Genomic DNA, 19,534 nt, shown 5'->3' with positions numbered 1-19,534 from the left:
AAGACTCCATAAAAAACTATTAGAAACAGGGACCTCCCCTGGTGGCGCAGCGGTTGAGCGCTGGGTTGCGAAGCTGCCCGCAGCCTCTGCAGAGCCGGTTCGATCCCCGGCTGAACCCCGGCCACCAGAGGAGGGTCCCACATGGCGCGCAGACCTCTCCTGCAGCCCGCTGCTCCCCTCAGCAGTGTACTTCGGTCCTTCTGCCTGCTCTGCTCCCCGCTCTGGTGAATTCTCTCACCCTCCCGTGCTTCTGACTGTACCCAGTGCTTGTATAAATAAATAAATAAATCTTTAAAAAAAAAAAAATCTTTAAAAAAAAAAACTATTAGAAACAATAAATCAGTGAAGTGGCAAGCCATGAAACCAATATACAAAAGTCTGTTGCACGACACAAGAAAATGGAAAGATATTCCCTGCTCATGGTTTGGAAGAATTAACATTGTTAAAATGCCCTTCATACCCAAAGAAATATACAGATTCAGTGCAATTCCTATCAAAGTTTCAATGGAATTCTTCAAAGAAATAGAGAAAACATTACTGAAATTTTTTTATAACAACAAAAGATCACAAATAGCCAAAGCAATTCTAACCAAGAAGATTGAAGATATCAGAGTGCCAGATTTCAAGCTAAACTACAAAGTATAGCTGGCATACAGATCAACGTAATAGAACTGAGAGCTCAGATATAAAATCACACTTATATGTACAGTTCATCTATGACAAAAGAACCAAGAGTATACAATGAAGAAAGGAAAAATCTCAAATCAATCTTTGTTAATGCACTAAGAAAAAAAGCAGTGTTACCCAAAGTAAATCAATGGTAGGAAATAAAGATCAGAAACCAATGAAATAGAGGGAAACAATAGAGCAATAAAGATGAACCCAAATACAGTTATTTAAAAATATTATTAAGATCCATAAAACCCTAGCAAGAGTGATGAAGAAGGAAGAAAAAGCAAAATGTATCAGGATTGAAAAAGGAAACATCACTATGGACTCGACTCTACAGACATTAAAAAGAATTAAGAATTGGACCTCCTCTGGTGGTGCAGCGGTTGAGCGCTGGGCTGCGAGGCTGCCCGCAACCTCTGCAGCGCCGGTTCATTCCCTGGGCACCGGCGAGGGTCCCACAAAAAAAAAAAAAAAAATTAAGAATCTAAATAACTATATGTCCATAAATTGAAAACATGAAATTAAGAGATGTTTTGAAAGGCAAAACTTTTTATAGTTTTTTTATAGTTAAAACTCATACCAAACACTTTGAGAAATATAAATTTCTATCTTGGGCCTCCCTGGTGGCACAGGTGGTTGAGCGCAGTGCAGTGAAGCTGGCTGCAGCCTCCGCAGTGCGGGTTCGACCCCGGCAGGCCGCGGAGATACCCACGTGATGTGTACACCTCTCCTGTCTCACCCACTGCTCCCCTCAACAGCGTATTTCAGTCAGTCTGCCTGTTCTGTTACTCACTCTGTCTCTGGTGAATCCTCTTACCCTCCCGGATATCTGGCCTATACCCCAGTTCTTGTATAAATAAATCTTTAAAAAAATAAAAACAACAACCTATATAATTAAATACAAAAAAAATACAACCTATAATTAAATAGCACAGAAAGCTGTAGCTCTTGACTGTCTTGACTAATAAGCATTAATTCTATCAGTCACTTACTGAAGAAATAATGCCAATCTTAAGCAAACACTTCCAGGAAATGGAGAAAGATGGAATTCTTCCAAATTGGGTATCTTAGGTCAACACAATTAGAAAATCAAAACTTGAGAAAGACAGGAACTTCAAGGAAAAGTACTGGCCATTCTCATTCATGAATACAGATGCAAAAATCACAAATAAAATATGAGTTCAGGGCCTCTCTGGTGGTGCCGGTGGTTGAGCGCAGTGCAGTGAAGCTGTCCACAGCCTCTGCAGCGCAGGTTTGATCCCAGCTGGCCAGGGAGAAACCCACATGGTGCAGCAGACATCTCCTGTCTCACCCGCTGCTCCCCTCAGCAGTGTATTTTGCCAGTCTACCTGTTCTGTTCCCCTCTCTGTTTCTGGTAAATCCTCTCACCCTCCCACACATCTGGCCTGTACCCCAGTTCTTGTATAAATAAAATTCTTCAAATATGAGTACATATAGGGGCCTCCCTGGTGGTGCAGGGGTTAAAGTCTCAGTGCTATCAAGCTATCACCAGCCACTGTGGATTGACTTCGATACCCAGCCAGGGAGTTGACCCATATATGCCACAGCAGACCTCTCCTGTCTTGCCCACTGTTATCCTCAGCAGTGTATTTCAGTAGATCCACCTGTTCTGCTCCCCACTCTTTCTCTGGTGAATCCTCTCACCCACCACACCTCTGGCCTAGACATCAGCTCTTGTATGCATAAATATTTTTTAAAAATAAAATAAAATATGAGTAAATGGAAACAGTCATATATTAAAAAAAAGATAAAACATCATAGCTAAGGTAGATTTATCCTAGGAATAGAAGTTTAACATTTGAAAATCAACCCCAATGCAAAGCATTTGATAAATATAATAAAAGAAAATATCTCAATACATGCAAAAAAGGTCATAATTTGATCATTTTAATAAACACATTAAGAAATCCAAGAATATAACACTATTTGCTCAATTTAACAAACCCCAATGTATGAAAAACCTACTAATAACATCATTCTTGATTGTGAAATATCAGATGTTTTTCCAGGGCATCCCCTGGTGGCGCAGTGGTTGAGCACTGGGCTGCAAAGCTGCCTGCAGCCTCTGCAGTGAATGTTCGATCCCTGGCCACCACCGGCGAGGGTCCCACATGGCGCACAGACCTCTCCTGCCGTGCCCGCTGCTCCCCTCAGCAGTGTATTTCATCAGTCTGCCTGTTCTGTTCCCTGCTCTGGTGAATTCTCTCACCCTCCCACACTTCTGAATATATCCCGTGCTTGTATAAATAAATAAATTTAAAAAAAATGTTTTTCCACTAAAATTAGTAACAATTGTTCACCATTGTTTGTTGACCCCAATAAGGGAGTAACACAAGATAAAAAATGCCTAAAGTTTAGAAAGAAAATTTTAAAAACTTACTTGCAATGATATTATGGTGTATGTAGGGAACCCAAAAGAATCTAAAAAAAAGGCTACAAAAACATTATGTGAACTTACCAACACTAAAGAATACACAAATCCATGTTTCATTATAACAACAGCAAACAATTGAGCCATGGTATTTTCTAAAATACCATATGCAGGCCAGACTTAGATTGGCAGCATGAGGAAAACAATGGCACATTCTACAAAGAAAAACTATCAGTAGTGAAAACCATTTTTAAAACACTAGCCATTAAAATCTCTGGAAGTTATCCTGAGGGCATATAGAAAATGAAGAAACATTTATTCAAGAAAATCTACTGAAACTTGGTAAAAAGTGAGAGTGTTTGGCACTAAGCCACAACTTGCTCTATCCCTTTCCGGTCTCCAGGTGACCAGCATTTGATATCTTTCAACTCCAGTGGAAGAGGCCAGTTCCTGGTGAGTGTGGCTCAGACGTCAGAGGCTACTTTTCCTTTTTCATTGTTCAATCAGAGGGCAGAGCTGTATGCTAGGCATAGCAAGCCAAAAATACTGAGGTCTTGATTACTATCTCCAGCTTGCTCAGGACAGAGGTTTCATAAGGGCCAGAAAAGACAGAGGTTTTGCCCAGGGGAAGAGTAAGAACAGAATTCCGAAAAAGCTCTTCCCAAAGAAGCTAGCTTTATTTGAAAACATTTTCAGAAGTTCAAGTTATTTTTGGTGGAAATCAAATAAGAGATAAGTAATTCCTCTTAATTTACAGCAACCAGCTATAAACATAAGTGATCCGGTTCACTAGAGAGAACCAAGGAGAGACAATTAAGAAGATCACTCCTGGGTTTTGAACAAATCTCAAAGACTGACCTCAGCTATGACACCTGCTGAAATTTATCTGGATGAGCAGTAATGTATGTCCGAGTAATGTGTGTAGTAATGTATGTCCGAGGGCTTTGTCAGAAACAACAGAATAGTCACCTGGCTGTGATTATGATAGCTAATCACTGAGAGAGAAGTCAACTAATATCATACTATATTTTCCACATGTTTAACTTACATGTTCCTAATGATTATAGAAGTTTCAGGAACACTAATTACATAATTAAGAGCTGTCTGCCTTGAGTGAGACATTCAAGTCTGATGTATTGTTTTTATAATCCATATATGTCTTATTCTGGTGCTAGCTACCTGGAGAAAATTCACTAGGTTATATATACATACGTATGATTTTTTGCATTTTCTATGTTTCTTATACTTCAATAAAATCTACATTAAAATCCATCAAATGTTTCATGTTCATTTTGGTAAGTTTCCCAAAATCTTTAAGTAAACAGATGTTCTCAAATCATATATAACATAATCTTATACTCTCAAAATAACTTTCTGTTAAGATCATGGAATTAAAAACTGAGATGAGAAAGCTGGCATTATGATGGATTTGACATTTCAGTTTTATGAGTTTCTCCATCAGAGTAATGGTAGGAAAAGCTTGTGAGTTTGCTCAACTTGTTTTGAAGTTACTGGTAACTGGAGAGCGAATTGACAGCCAATTATGCAAAAAAAAATGAAACTAGACCAGTGTACTATGTAATACTATATTCAAAAATTAATTCAAAATGCATTAGAGAATTGAATTTAAGACCTGCAGTGAAAAAATATATATAGATGAAAAATAGGTGATATGCTCCTTGATCATCTTTAGGTATCTGGTGATTCAATTTCAACGGCAAGGGAAGAAAAAGCAAAAATAAGCAAATGGGACTAATCAAACTGAAATATTTCTGCACAGTAAAAGAAACTATCATCAAAACAAAAAGGCATCCTATCATCAAAACAAAAATGGGAGAAGATATTTGCACATCATATATCTAACGAGGAATTAATTCCAAAAATTATAACTCATAGAACTCAGTAACAAGAACATGATTAAAAAATGAACAGAGAATATGAGTAGAAACATCTTCAAAGAAGATAGACACTGCCCAACAAGCAACTGAAAGCAGATTCATTATCTCTTACTATAGAACTGCAAATTAAAATCACAATGAGATACTACCTCACATCTGTGAGACCGATTATTTTCTAAAACAGACAAGAATCAACAAGTGTTCAAGAGATAAAGAGAAGGGAATCCTTGCACAGTGTTGGTGAGAATACTGGTACAGCCATTATGGAAAAAAGTATGATTAATCACAAAATTAAAACCAGAAATCCCATATAATTCAGTTATCCAGCTTCTGGGTTTTTACTTGAAGAGTTAAAGAGACTAACTGGAAGAACTACATGCACCTCAATGTTGATTACAGCATTCTTCAGTAACCAAGAGTGGATAAGTAGCCATTGACTAATGATCAGTATACACACACACAATGAAATACCACTCCACTATTAAAAAAGAAAAAATCCTGCCATTTGCAACCAAATTGGACCTACATGGTACTCTGCTAAACAAAATAAGATAGAAGAAAACAAACATTGTATGGTTTTATCTATGTGGGAGATAAAGAAATAAAACTAATAAATAAAGAAAAACAAACTCTTAGACTATAAGAGAACAGAATAGTGGTTACCAGAGGAAAGGAGTAGTGAGGTGGGGATTTGAGTAAAAGAGGTCAATTGTATGGTGAAAGGTGAAAATTAGACTTTTAGTAGTGAACATAATATAGTATACATTGATGTTGATTTGCAGACTTAAACTTGGAGCCTATATAATGTTATAAACCAATGTTACTTCAATAAAGAAATTTTAATTGGTTAATACAGTGAGGGGCAGAGGTTAGGTTCTATTATATAAGTCAGGGTGACCTATAATTTATTCTTCAAACCAGGACAAATACCCAAAATGAGAATGAATAAAAATGCTCAGAATATTGCCTAGTACTAAATAAACTTTACCAGTAAAGTTTATACTTTACCAGTAAAAAAGAGGTTAGAAATATCACTATTCTATCCAGAGTTTTGTTGAAAGGACTGATAAGTGAGACACCATACCATTGTAAAAAGACAATACCCACAATCCCCCCCAAAAAATGGACTCACACATGGATATTTAATACAGCATCATTTAGTATGGTACAGACTAGAAAACCACAGTAGAGGAATATTAAATAAAATGTAAGGTGTATTTTAATAAAATGGGAGAACTGTTTATAAAATCACATTATGGTGGAAAAATCAGAATAAGAAACTACTTATTGGATTAAAAGTAATTATGGTAGAAAGAACATAATCCAAAATTATGATAAACGTATGTTTTTATCGCCCACTTTTTCCTTTCCTATGTCTCCCAAATTTTCTATAAGGATAAAATATTACTTCTATATATATATATCTAAATATATATTAAAATATATATATTAAAATTGTGATGTTTTGAATAATTTTATAGGATCAAATAATGATTGCTATAAAAATATTTAACTTAGGATTTGGACACACTGTAAATTGACAACATAGAAATAGTTTTACTATTATTAGGTCAATGTTAAGCAGGAAAGTAGATAAATTCAGAAGAAACTAGGGCAAACAACAGATCCAGTAGACAGTTAAGGGAATATTAAAAGCAGTAATTTCCAGATAACTGATGCTTAGCTCCTTTACCACCAATTTTTTTTATTTCAAAGTTGTAATAAAGCCCTAATATGTATTTCATACTTTCTTGCTTATTATAACCACCAAATCCCAGCTCTCCTACCTCCCAGCTTTGTAACTTTGGGTGATTTATGTAGTAGCTTCTCTGCTTTTCTTCCCTTATATATACAATGGGGGTAATAAAACAACCTTTTTCATAGTCTTTTAAGATACTTGAGATATGGGCCTCCCCAGTGGCGCAGCGGTTGAGCGCTGGGTTGCGAAGCTGCCCGCGATCTCTGCGGTGCCGGTTCGATCCCCGGCTGCTCCCTGGCCACCGGAGGAGGGTCCCACATGGCGCGCAGACCTCTCCTGCCGCCCGCTGCTCCCCTCAGCAGTGTACTTCGGTCCTTCTGCCTGCTCTGCACCCCGCTCTGGCTCTGGTGAATTCTCTCACCCTCCCGCGCTTCTGACTGTACCCAGTGCATGTATAAACAAACAAACAAACAAATAAATAAATAACATGCCTCTATAAAAAAAAAAAAAAAAAAGATACTTGAGATAATTTACATGAGTGCTTAGCAAAGTGCTAGGTACAAAAACAAATTTCAACTAATATTAATAGCAGCCAATATTACTATGATAAACATAATACATTAGCCATTCAACAGATCTGATTGATTTGTGGAACTTATAGTGATACCCTTGAAGTACTTCTGAGGTTTGTAAAACACCCCACTCTATTAAATGTTTTCAAAGTACTAAGTCACTACAGTTCCTCTTTTTTCCTTTTTGTAGCTCCTCTCTCTGCCTTCTCTTCTTCCAATTTACTTTTAGGAAAGCTTCTAGTTCTAGTAGCTTCCTCCCCTTGCTTCTAATTGTTGTCACATATCAAAGACTGTTTAAGTCAGTAAACTTACATGGAGTACCTGGGGTAGTGATACAGATCTTCTGTGCATTTATTGTTTATTTAGTCATAACCTTTTCCTTATCTACTTACTTCTAGGGTTAAGACTGTCCATGGTACCTTAAGTTGGTGATTATCTATTTCTAGATAAATATTAATACTTCCATGACAGTAAACATTCTAAGTGCATGATGATTTTAAGTAGAAATTAAAACATTGGATGCACATTAAATCAAAAGTCTTAAAAACTTTCAATGACAAGTTAGAGCAAACAATAAGCAGTTGACTCATGAAGCTCTCTGAGCAAGTAAAATTAATACTACAGAATAATATAAAACTTATACTATGAATTCTGGGTTCTCTTCAAGCTTTTGCATTAACTTAGTTCTGCATCCTTAAATAAATAGTTTAAACTCTTTGAACTTAGTTTCTCATCTCTAAAACATAGGGTTGGGGGGCCTCCCTGGTGGTGCAAGTGGTTAAGTGTCAGCACTATGAAGCTATCCACAGCCACTGCAGCATAAGTTCGATCCCCTGGCCAGGGAGCTAACCCACACAGAGCAGCAGACTTCTCCTGTCTTGCCCCCTGCTCCCCTATTGTATTTCAATAGATCTGCCCGTTCAGCTCCCACTCTGCCTCTGGTGAATCCTCTCACCACCCCCAACCCCCTGCACCTCTGGTCTGTACCCCAGCTCTTGTATATATAAATAAATCTTAAAAAAAAATAGGGTTAGGCGAGAGTATCACAACATGCCTCTTCTTAAATTCTATTTTTTAAATCTAAATGAAGTTTATTGGTATAAGCGATACAAAGATGGTGGTGGAAAGGAATATGAAGAAAGACCATTTTAGTAATTACAATCCGTCATAAGTACTTAGGGTATGGGGACTTACATTAAAAGAGAAACTCTGAATGCAGAATGATAGATGATGAGAATTACAAAAGGCTTTTTTATTGTGCCTATCCTGATATTTGTCAGAAAAATGAGAATAAAAGCTAAAAATATTAGAAAATGAGAAAAATGTAGGGCTTGTAATAAGAAAGAATAATCAATGTACTACATAATCTTGCATCATTATAAAGAAATTTGTAGTATCTCAGTATTTAAAAATATTTTAAAGGCCAATAATCATTTCTTTGGAAAATGGAAGATTTGATTCAGTCTTTTGTGAAAACCCTTTGATTCTTGTTATTCTTTTTTATTTTCATATGATTTATGAGATATTTCATATGAAAAAAGAAAAGGGATTTACATCTTTTCACCATCATGTTCAATTACCCTTTATCATTCACTTTTCTTTTTTCCTGTACCACTTGTTAAAACAAATTTTCTGAATAATTATTATAACAGGAGCATAGGAAAGCGGAAGGAAAAAAGTTTTAAATTTATAGGTTTTAAGAGATAAGAATCATCTAGCAAAATTTATCTCAATTTTTGTCATTTCATTTCCAGGTTTAACTGAGCTGAATGACAGTCCAGTACCCCTGGAACTTGAGCGCTGCAAGTCTCCCACTTCAGGTAAACACTAGTGGTAATGTTCAGGTTTCTGGTACTTCACTGCAGTAATCTACTGCTTTATTTTCATAATTCTTACAATGTGAAATTTATAATTTTATTAACTAGATATAACTTACTTCTGAAATTGAAGCATAAGCAAATTTGACCAAAATTGAATAAAAATAAATGTCTTTAAAATACTTTTGGCCTCCCCAAAAAATTAAGATCAGAGGTATAAGGAAATACTTTTGAAAGGTATTTTAAGGGAAGATTATTTTACAGATGTATTAATAATGCTAAGCAAATTGGCATTATTATACAGAAACTATCTTATAGCTAGAGCTGGATTAGTGGGAAAAATATACTTCAGATATAGGGGCATATGATGCCATCCTTCTGGACCATAGTTTGTAAATACATATATTCACTGACAAAAAATGATATGAATGATATGTTAGGAGTACAATAACAAGATATTGTGTGAACCCATGAAACTATTTTAAAATATGAGTATAAAGATTCCTAGTAATAAATTTGTACAGTGTGTAAAAAAATGTTAATAGTAGAAATTGTTGGATGGCAGAATTATGACTTGTTTGCTTATTTTTTAAATATTTATCTGATTTTTTCATAATGCAGATCATGTATAAAGTTTTAAGCATTAAAAGTATTGGAATATCTGTCATAAGCTAGATCTGCTTTCACAGAGTATCAAAATATTAATTCTAACTTAATTTGAACTTCAAATTTATAAGCATTTAATAATGTCTATTAGAAATTCAGTTATAATTGCAACATTTCTCCAATTTACTCTATCCCTTAAGGGTTATTAGTTGTTTACCTTCATTCCTCAGTAACCTAGTTAACTAGAATCTGGTATGTCCTGTGTACATTTTTGCTGTATTCATGTATTTTTAATGCTCATTTTACTACTTTTGTTTTAAACATATCACACATTTACCCACTGGCACCATCTACTTTAGGTGTTTATTACCCCATACCTAGAACATCACAAAAATGTTGCAGCAGGTATCTGCTTTCCATTTCTCCCTCATACAATTCATTATGCAGATCATGTTCAAAATTAATCCCCTCAAATTATTCATTTACTTTATGTTCTTAGTCAAAAATCCAAAATAAAATATAAATCAATATTCCACATCAAATGTAATAGGCAAAAAGGTTGTGTTAATGTGTTCATTTTAGTTCTCACATTTTGTAAAGATGTTGAATATCTTTTCATGTGTTTAAAAACTTCACAAATATTTTTTCTGTGAATCATCTATTCATATAGTTGCCCATTTTCTGTAAGATTACTTTTCCTTTTCATATCATTTGTATTACTTTTCTTAAGTCCATCCCTTTTTGACATAAGATACATGTTTTTTCTCAATGTACCCTTTAATTTTGCTTGTGATGGCTCATATCTTAGAGCAGTTTTTTGTAATCAGACATTGGTCTTTTTTTTTGGTCTTCATTCTTTATGCCCAACAGTTTAAGTGCTATTGGGATTTTCTGCTTTTTAAAGTTTTGGTAAAATTCCCCTGTGGAATAATTTACCCTGTGTAATTACTTATTTTGCATATTTATACTTTCTTTTTTAAAAGAAAAATATTTTCATTATGGAAATTACCTAAACATAAGCAAAGACTGAGATTCTATCTTTCTTTAATTATGCTAATTAATAATTCATCTACTTTGATAAATCCCAAGATTTTACTGACTCTTTTGACTTATTAAATTCTGCTTCTATCTTTAGTAGTACTGTTTTCCTTGTTTTATTTTATTTTTCCCTTTTCAAATTTTTATGGTAGAGGCTTAGTTCATGTATATATATTATTTAGTGATTAGATATTAATAGAAGTTAAGAAGGCTAAATTTCCATCTGCTCTGCATTAGATGTATCATAACTTTTGTTAAATTTGAGATTTCATTACCATTATTTTTTATACAGTAATTTTGTTTATATTTAATGTAAGTAGCTGTGTCACCTTATTAGGATTTTTACATTTTGATTACCTTATTTACATTTTGATTACTCAACTTGTCAAGGATTGAGAAAAAGCAAATTTAAATATCATACTAACAATGTATTTGTTTTTCCTTGTTATCTGCAGTGTGATTTTTTAAAAATATTTAAGCATTGATCTTAATAAACCCACATATACATTTTATACTGTTCATCACTATTGTTCAGTACATATGTGTTCTTCCTTCTGATTTTTTTTTTCATCCTTACTATTAATACCATGACTCTATTTTTTTCCATTGATTTTTGGAATTTTTGTGTATCTTAGTCTACCTCCTTTTCGATAAACTTTTTTTATATATGTATACATATATATGTGTATATACGTAAAGAAAGGGGTGTATAAATCTTAAGAGTATAGCTAGATTAGTTTTACAAATGAATAGGTCATGTAGACAACATCCAGATCAGATACAGAATGTCACTCAAACCCCAAAAACGTTCTCCATGCTCCTCTAAGCTGCTAACCTACACAAAGGTTATCTGACTTTTATCACCATAGATTAGTATTGTGGGTTTTAGACTCTTGTATGACTGGACTGACACAGTATTTACTTCTTTTGTTTCTTACTTCAATCAACATCATGTGTGTGATATTCTCCTCTGTTGCTGAATGATTTATTTCTGTGTAATATTCTATTATGTGAATACATATCAGGTTATTTATGCAGTTTATTGGTAGACATTTAGGTGGTTTTCAGATTGGGGCTATTATAAGTAAAGCCATTATGACCAATCATGTAATGCATTATATTTAATCACTATAAATATACAAATATTATATATTATACAAATATAATTAATGCAAATTGAAACTCATTTCTGTGATACATGTTTTTGGGAGTAGAATTTTTATGTCACAGGATATACGTACGTTCAGGTTAGTAAATAATACCAACTTTCCTAAAGTGGTTGCACCAATTTTACTTCCACTAACAGTGAATAAATGTTCCATTTGTTCCATATACTTGCCAAGAGTTTTTTTGTTTTGTTTACAATTTTAGTCATTATGAGACATGTATGTAACATTATCTCATATAGAGCTAAATTCAATTGCATAACCCTGAAGTCTAACGATTTTGATGAGCCTTTTAAAATGTTGACTACTTTCAATGCCCTCTTTTATAAAATAGTCAAGTCTTATTCTTTGTAATTATGTTGTCAACTTTTTTTTGGTATATAGGAATTCTGTGTATATATATGTGTGTGTGTGTATATTTAGACTGATACATGATGCATACTACACATATACAAGCCATTTGTTGAATGTATATAGTACAAAATATCATTTCCCACAGTGTGTCTTACCTTTTACTATCTTAAAGGTGGTCTTTTAGTGAACAGAAATTCACTAAAAAGTGCTTTATCTGTTTTGTTTTTAAAAATCTTTATGGAACCCAAGACTATGAAGCTGTTTTTCTTTATATTTTTCATTATATCTTCCTTTATAGTTTTCTTTCTATTATATTCTAGAAGTCTTATTGTTTACATTTCATATTTAAGTTCAAATTCTATTTGAAAAAGAATGCTGTGTACAATGTAATTAGTTAAGGTTACCATTTATTCAGTTCATCAGCACCATTTATAAACTATCATTTCCCTCACTGCACTACAGTGCTTTTCTCATAAAATAGTACACTGTGTGTGTGTGTGTGTGTGTGTGTGTGTGTGTATCTGCACTTTATGCTCTAGTTCACTGACAAGTTTGTAATTTATCCAATTCCATACTATTTTAATTACTGTAGCTTTACAGCCTGTCAGTAGTGTAGATTCTCTGATTTTATTTTGATGTATTTTCAAATGTTGTGACTATTCTAGGTCTTTTGTATTTCCATGTAACTTAAAATGTAGTTTGTAAATGAATAAATATGCTTGGAAATTGATTAAATTTCATTGATTCTGCAGGTCAGCTTGGCAAAAAAAACCTTTTGAACAATACAATATTGAGTTTTCTATTTGGAATCTCTCCATTTGTGGGTGTCTTCTTTCTCTTAGGATTACTTTTAGTCTTTTTTGTAGAGGTCTTACACATATTTCATTATATTTACTTCTTTGTATTTGATTTTTTTATGTTGTAAATGTTTAAGTTATTTTTCTTATTGTTTGTGGTCAGGATTTAAAATTTAATTTTTGTATATTGACCTCATATAATATGAAATTCTTTTGCATAATATATGTATCCAATTATGACCCCCATTAAAATGGAAACTAGCTAGGAGCTTCAATACAATGCCAAATAGATGTAATGTTATCCAACATCTCTTCCTTTATCCCAAACTCAGGGGTCTTTGAATATTTCTTAATTATGATAATTGTTATAAGATTTTTGTACTCATCTTGCTTTTGTCCTCTGCCTGTGATGTTTCATCTCTTATCAATGTTAGAGAAGGCCGAGAAACATCACCCTCACACTTTTTTTGGGGGGTGGGTAAGGCAGACTGAGAGGATGAGCAATCAAGTAAATTCTTACTTAGGACTGAAGTTATTAACTCTAATATGATATATTTAATACTCGAGTGCTTTTTAAAGACTGGTTTGATTGATAGGTCCCACTCGCTAGTAACAATTTCAATTATAAATAATCATAACTGAAGAATGATAGATTTTTTTTCTTATCACTTTTAAATCATTGCATGTTATATTTGTTAAAATATATTAAATTTATCTTTCTGGGAAAAGTGCCAACAGTTTATCTTAAGAATGTCAGAAATAATATTTACTTATTTCTTTCATTTCCTATGAAAAGAAAAACTAATTGTGTTGTATCAAGGGATTTTTTTAAACCCACAAAGTAGAATGTCCCCAATATCATTTACAGAATAAGCATGGCAACACATGTACATAAAACTACTTTCTATAATCTCTTGCTAGTGTTGTAGAAATTAGTGCATCAAATGTAGATTATCAGGGAAGGGATAGTGAAGGTAAATGCAAACTTTTAGCCCAATCTCACAAAACTAAAATATAACATGAGGAAGAAAAAATTAAGTCTCTCATAGTAGTTTACAAAATGCATAAAATTTGTTATGTCTGCATTTTTATTCTTTTCGACCTCTAAACAATTAAAATGTTCAGATAAGTTAGAGATGATGAATCAATATATATAATTAGGGAGAACTAGAATATTTGAATACATTTTAACTTGCACAAAAATTAATTATAAACAGCCAATCCCTCCTAATAAGTCTCCTTGATTTATGCATTCAGAAACAGTTCCAGAGTATAATCACTGCATATTATTTATTCATTCAGTTAACTATTCAAAAGTAATTTTCATTTTTATAGTTAGGTGTTATACTTTCCAATGTGAATAAACTAATGAACAAAGTAAACATACTTGAAAAATGAAACTTATAATCTGCAAAAACAACTTTCAAACTAATCATTTTACAAATTGCTAATTGACTTTTTTCTTAAAGTTGTGTAATCCTTTTTACTCAGCACATAAGGCTGTACAATTTGTGCACCACCTAAACACATCTCCAAAGGAGAAAAGTATATGGTAACATTTAGCCCTAACTCTCCTTACCTGGGGTAGTACTACAATCTCCTAAAGGAAACAGCCCCCATTTCTTTGGACCAAGACTTGAAAACTAACCAAGCTTTATTTTCCCACAAGACATACATTTTTTTATTTGTCCTCCTTGAAGGTATGCCTTAAAAATTGTTTACTCAAATGAACATCTTTTTCTAAACTGTCAATAGTATCAGGTCCTAATACTACTGCTACTTATACAGCCATCCATCCTTATGAGTCTCACTGTCCACAATGTACAATAAACTTACTGTGCTAACAAGTTCAAGTAAAAGCTAAGGAGATAGGAGCCTCCCTGGTGGCGCAAGGGGTTAAGATGCAACCTATGAAGCTGTTCACAGCCACTGCAGCGCAAGTTCGATCCCCGGCCAGCCAGGGAACTACCCACATGGCCCAGCAGACCTCTCCTGACTTGCCCGCTGCTCCCCTCAGCAGTGTGTTTCAGTCAGTCTGCTAGTTATGTTCCCCACTTTGTCTCGGGTGAATCTTCTCACCCCCCACACCTCTGGCATGTACCCCGGTTCTTGTTCACATAAATAAATAAATCTTAAAAAAAAACTAAGGTGATACTATTTATTTTTGCTATATTTATTTAGGTCTTTTATTAAATATTATAGACCTATATTGTAAAAAAGGATGTAAAATAATAATACATCATTAATTTTTAAAATTTTAATAAATATTATAGAGGCTAGTGTCACAAAATTCTATCAAAGAAGTAACTAGATCTGTTGTTCTCAAACCCGGATTACAAGTATGTCTTATATTCTAATTTTAATACTCCTTTGTGTGACTCTACATGCCTAAAACCCCACTACATCCTCCAAAGAAGAAAACTTCCCACCTAGCAGTCCTCTGTTGAGACAGTAACAAAATACTCAGATAAAACAGAGAACCTTGCAAATCATTATGAAATTCACCTCTAAGGGGAAATTACTGGTTCACTTGGGCTAAGCAATTACATACCAATAGTTTTTGTTCCCTTCCTTTAGGACTTGCTACCAGAACTCCTGAGACAGCACCAGGCATTTATAGGAATGAAATACCATCTGTGAAACAGAGGAATCAAGTACATCACTTGCCAGGTGAAAATGAAAATCTTTTATGAACAATCAAGTTATTCATATCTCCACAACTTTCTAGATTTCACAATTGGTCTAAAAAGCACATAGGTGTTATATGGTAAATGAAGACAAATTTCCCTAAAGAAATGGTTAAGACCATAGACACTGTCTTCATGAGATTATAAAAAGAATTTCTCATGTTCTTGTGAAAGGTTTTGAGCTGTTTTGGCAGTGCTGTTTTTCTACTCTAAACCTGAATAATTTCAACAGGCATATAAAAAATATGGAAGCAATAACAGAAAATTAAGACAAAACTTAAGAGCCAAAAAGTAGAGTTGTTTTGTAAGAATTGTCCATAATTTTTCATAATTAAATATGTTCTGTGATCAGAAACAACTATGATGATCATAGAAACTCCACCAAATTGCCTCAAAGGGGCAATGTTCTCTCTCAAAAGTAGGGAGCAGAAAGGAAGATTCCTATAATCTAAATTTTATGTACAATCATTGAATATTTGATGCTGCTATTATTAAAAAAAGAATCAAACACAGGTTGTACACCTTCCTTAATTAGGTTGCCACCAGATTTGCAACTTTAAGAAGCATCAGTGCTCTATACCCCCAAACAAAGTCAATAACCAAGTAACCTTAAGATAGTTGTACTTCACAGTACAACAGTAGTTCCTGTTTTTCTTTTGTAGTATGCCTTTTTCTGATGAGAAAACTAAAGCTCAGAGTAAGTAGAGCTGAATTTCCAGCTTAGTTACATTAGGTTGTAAAACCTTTTCTCATTAGAATGAGAAAAGGAAACTTGAAAATGACCGGGGAAAAAAAAAAAAAAACAGAATTAATTGAAATTACATGACAGTGAAAAAATGAGAAGTTACTGAGTTATGAATAGGCAATGCTCTAACAAATTCAAAAAAATACATTTTGATTGAAACATCAGAAAAAATAGTTTACCATTTAAGTTTCAAGAAAAGCTGGTTTAGAAAATAATTTTTAGTTCTTTTAGTTCATAAGTTTTATCAACATTATCACCACATGTTTAACTCAGTAGGCCTTTTTTGTTAATATTGTAATCACTTTTAGTATTGTATCTTTAAAGCAACAAGGAATTTTTTTCTGCTTTATCTTGTTTAATCCTACAGCAACCCGGTTCCGGTTGTTGGTGTTCTCATTTCATATGAAAAGAGAATTTATGGATAAGAAAGAGAATTCTATAACTTTCCCAAGGTTACCTTGCTAGTAAATAGCTTAGTCCGAACCAACCCAAAACTTCAGATTTCAAGGCTCTCTGACCCCAAATTATTTGGCCTCCTTTTGTGTACTTAAGAATAAAAGTGTGAACTTTTAAGGGGCGGGGGGGAGGGGAGAGATTGGGGTCAGAATGGGGGGGCTGCAATTGTATGGGGAATATAAAATAAAATTTATTATTAAAATAAAAAAAAAAACAAATAAAAAAAAAAAGTGTGAAGAACCTAGTTCTCCATGGAAGTTAATAAATCTAATTCAAGATAGACAAGAACAAAATAAAATGTTAAAGTCATTGAACACTTGTTCCTATGACAATAAATGGTCACTGATTCACCAATTTATCTATATAGAATCGTAGTACATATTTTAAGGTTGCAAAAGAAGTATGGTCATTGTATCAAATATCTTTACACCAAAGCAAATTGTAATGAAATACTTCTTTGTCTTAGACTTTTCTGGGGGTAAAAAGAAAGTATGGGAGAATGGCAATGAAAGTAAGGCATGTAAGCCTTGCAGGGTTCCCCATGGAATGAGAACCCCAAATGTGTGTGTGTGTGTGGTGTGTGTGTGTGTGTGAGAGAGAGAGAGAGAGAGGAGGGGGAGGGAGGGAGGGAGAGAGAGAGAGAGAGAGAGAGAGAGAGAGAGAGAGACAGAGAGAGAGAGACAGAGAGAGAAAGAGAGAGAGAGAGATTGAGATTAGTCGATATACAAACCAGGGCTTTTCTCCTACCCTGCCATTTTCTATGATTCTAACTTTAGCCAATTTTCATGGTCTTAACTGTGTGCTAGTGACCAGAGCACAGATCTTCAATAATATATAGTAATGATTATATTTAAAGCAATAGATGTGTATCAATGATCTAAAGAGATTGAAATTGGTCATCTTGACCATTCTGAAATTCCAAATACTAGTTGTAACTTAGCCAAAACAAAATAGAAATTCACTAAAAAAGCAAAAGTTAATCCATTTGTTTCTAATCAAGAAACAACTTATCAGAAGCTTTGAATTAGAAACTTCTAACCTAGCTTTTTGTGCTATTTCCCATTATAGTAATAGCCATATTCAGACTCTGACTGGGTTCCCCTGTTCCTAAAATTTTAATTCAAATTTAGAACTAAGGATCTGACTGAGACTTACTTGAAGTCAATATAATTTCTCTCTGATGAACCAGGCTATAGCACTAACCTTTGATTTTGCATTTAATTAGGAGTTAAGAAAAAGGAATATGAATATACAGTTCACTGAAAGAGATCATACACTCAAGATGCAGGAGACCCACCAGGCAAAAAAACCTGAGCATATGACCTCATTCTGGCATTAACTATGATAAAGCACCAAATTTTCCTACCTCTTTGTTTTAATTGAACCTGTATTTAGGAGGCTGAAAATCTAGGCATAGAGATAAATTGTCATGCAAAAGTCTATGATCTGGGCCTCCCCGGTGGCGCAGCGGTTGAGCGCTGGGTTGCGAAGCTGCCCGCGGCCTCTGCGGCGCCGGTTCGATCCCCGGCTGCTTCCCGGCCACCGGCGGAGGATCCCACATGGCGCGCAGACCTCTCCTGCCGCCCGCTGCTCCCCTCAGCAGTGTACTTCGGTCCTTCTGCCTGCTCTGCTCCCCGCTCTGGCTCTGGTGAATTCTCTCACCCTCCCGCGCTTCTGACTGTACCCAGTGCATGTATAGACAAAACAAACAAACAAACAAAATAAATAAATAAAACATGCCTCTATTAAAAAAAAAAAAAAAAAAAAGTCTATGATCTGATGCTGTTGTAGGACTAGGCCATCACCTGATCTTGAGACCTAATTCATAAAAAAACATTAATAGGTATTTTGTCATCAATCCTTTAAATCATTTGCATCATTTTTGGTCTCTTATGCCATCAAGTCTAACAATTTCTAGGTAAATCAGAAGGTGATAGATGTTATTAGGTAAGTGATTAACACTGTCTGTTGAATGCTTTCTTTCAAATTTTGGTGAGTTTTTAAAAATATTTTTGTTAGGGGGGGTTTACTTTTTTATTGAGTTAATATCAGTTTATAACATAATATAGGTTTCAGATATATAGCATTATAATTCAAATAATGTTGAACATCTTTCATGCGCTCACTGGCCATCTGCATGTCTTCCTTGGGAAATGTATATTGAAATCATCTGCAGTTATTTAAATAAAAATATTTTGTTGATGTGTTATTTGAATTCTATATTGATTTTTGATAGCCCCTTATCACATACCAGCTCTCCCATTCAGTAGGTTACTTTTTTTTAATTGCTTCTTTCACTTTGCAGAAGTTTCTTTGATGTAGTCCTATTTGTTCATTTTTACTTTCATTTCCCTTGCCATTGGAGAGGAGTCCACAAAGACATCACATCATCAAATATCAAAGAGTTTACTATATTTTCTTATATGTATTTAATGGTTTCCAATTTTACCTTTCCATTTTTATTTATTTTTTTTTTTTTATAGAGGCATGTTTTTTTTTATTTATTTATTTGTTTGTTTTTGTTTATACATACACTGGGTACAGTCAGAAGCATGGGAGGGTGAGAGAATTCACCAGAGCCAGAGCAGGGAGCAGAGCAGGCAGAAGGACCGAAATACACTGCTGAGGGGAGCAG

General features: G+C 34.2%; 1 protein-coding gene across 3 annotated transcripts in view; it reads left to right on the top strand.

Annotated features, from left to right (window-relative positions):
• The window catches only part of STXBP5L (syntaxin binding protein 5L), a 190,429-nt gene that overhangs the window by 124,803 nt on the left and 46,092 nt on the right, over positions 1-19,534 (top strand). For all 3 annotated transcript variants that reach the window (XM_054700531.1, XM_054700530.1, XM_037525474.2), the window contains 2 exons: positions 8,988-9,053; positions 15,589-15,681. In XM_054700531.1, the coding sequence (XP_054556506.1) occupies positions 8,988-9,053; positions 15,589-15,681 (159 nt within the window). The remainder of the gene's footprint in view (positions 1-8,987; positions 9,054-15,588; positions 15,682-19,534) is intronic.

The sequence above is a fragment of the Talpa occidentalis genome, unplaced genomic scaffold (assembly GCF_014898055.3).
Source record: "Talpa occidentalis isolate TD23 unplaced genomic scaffold, MPIMG_talOcc4v2.1 talOcc4.4, whole genome shotgun sequence".
Lineage (NCBI taxonomy): Eukaryota > Metazoa > Chordata > Mammalia > Eulipotyphla > Talpidae > Talpa > Talpa occidentalis.
The sequence above is the reverse complement of the archived record's forward strand: the minus strand, read 5'-3'. Positions and strand labels throughout refer to the sequence as shown.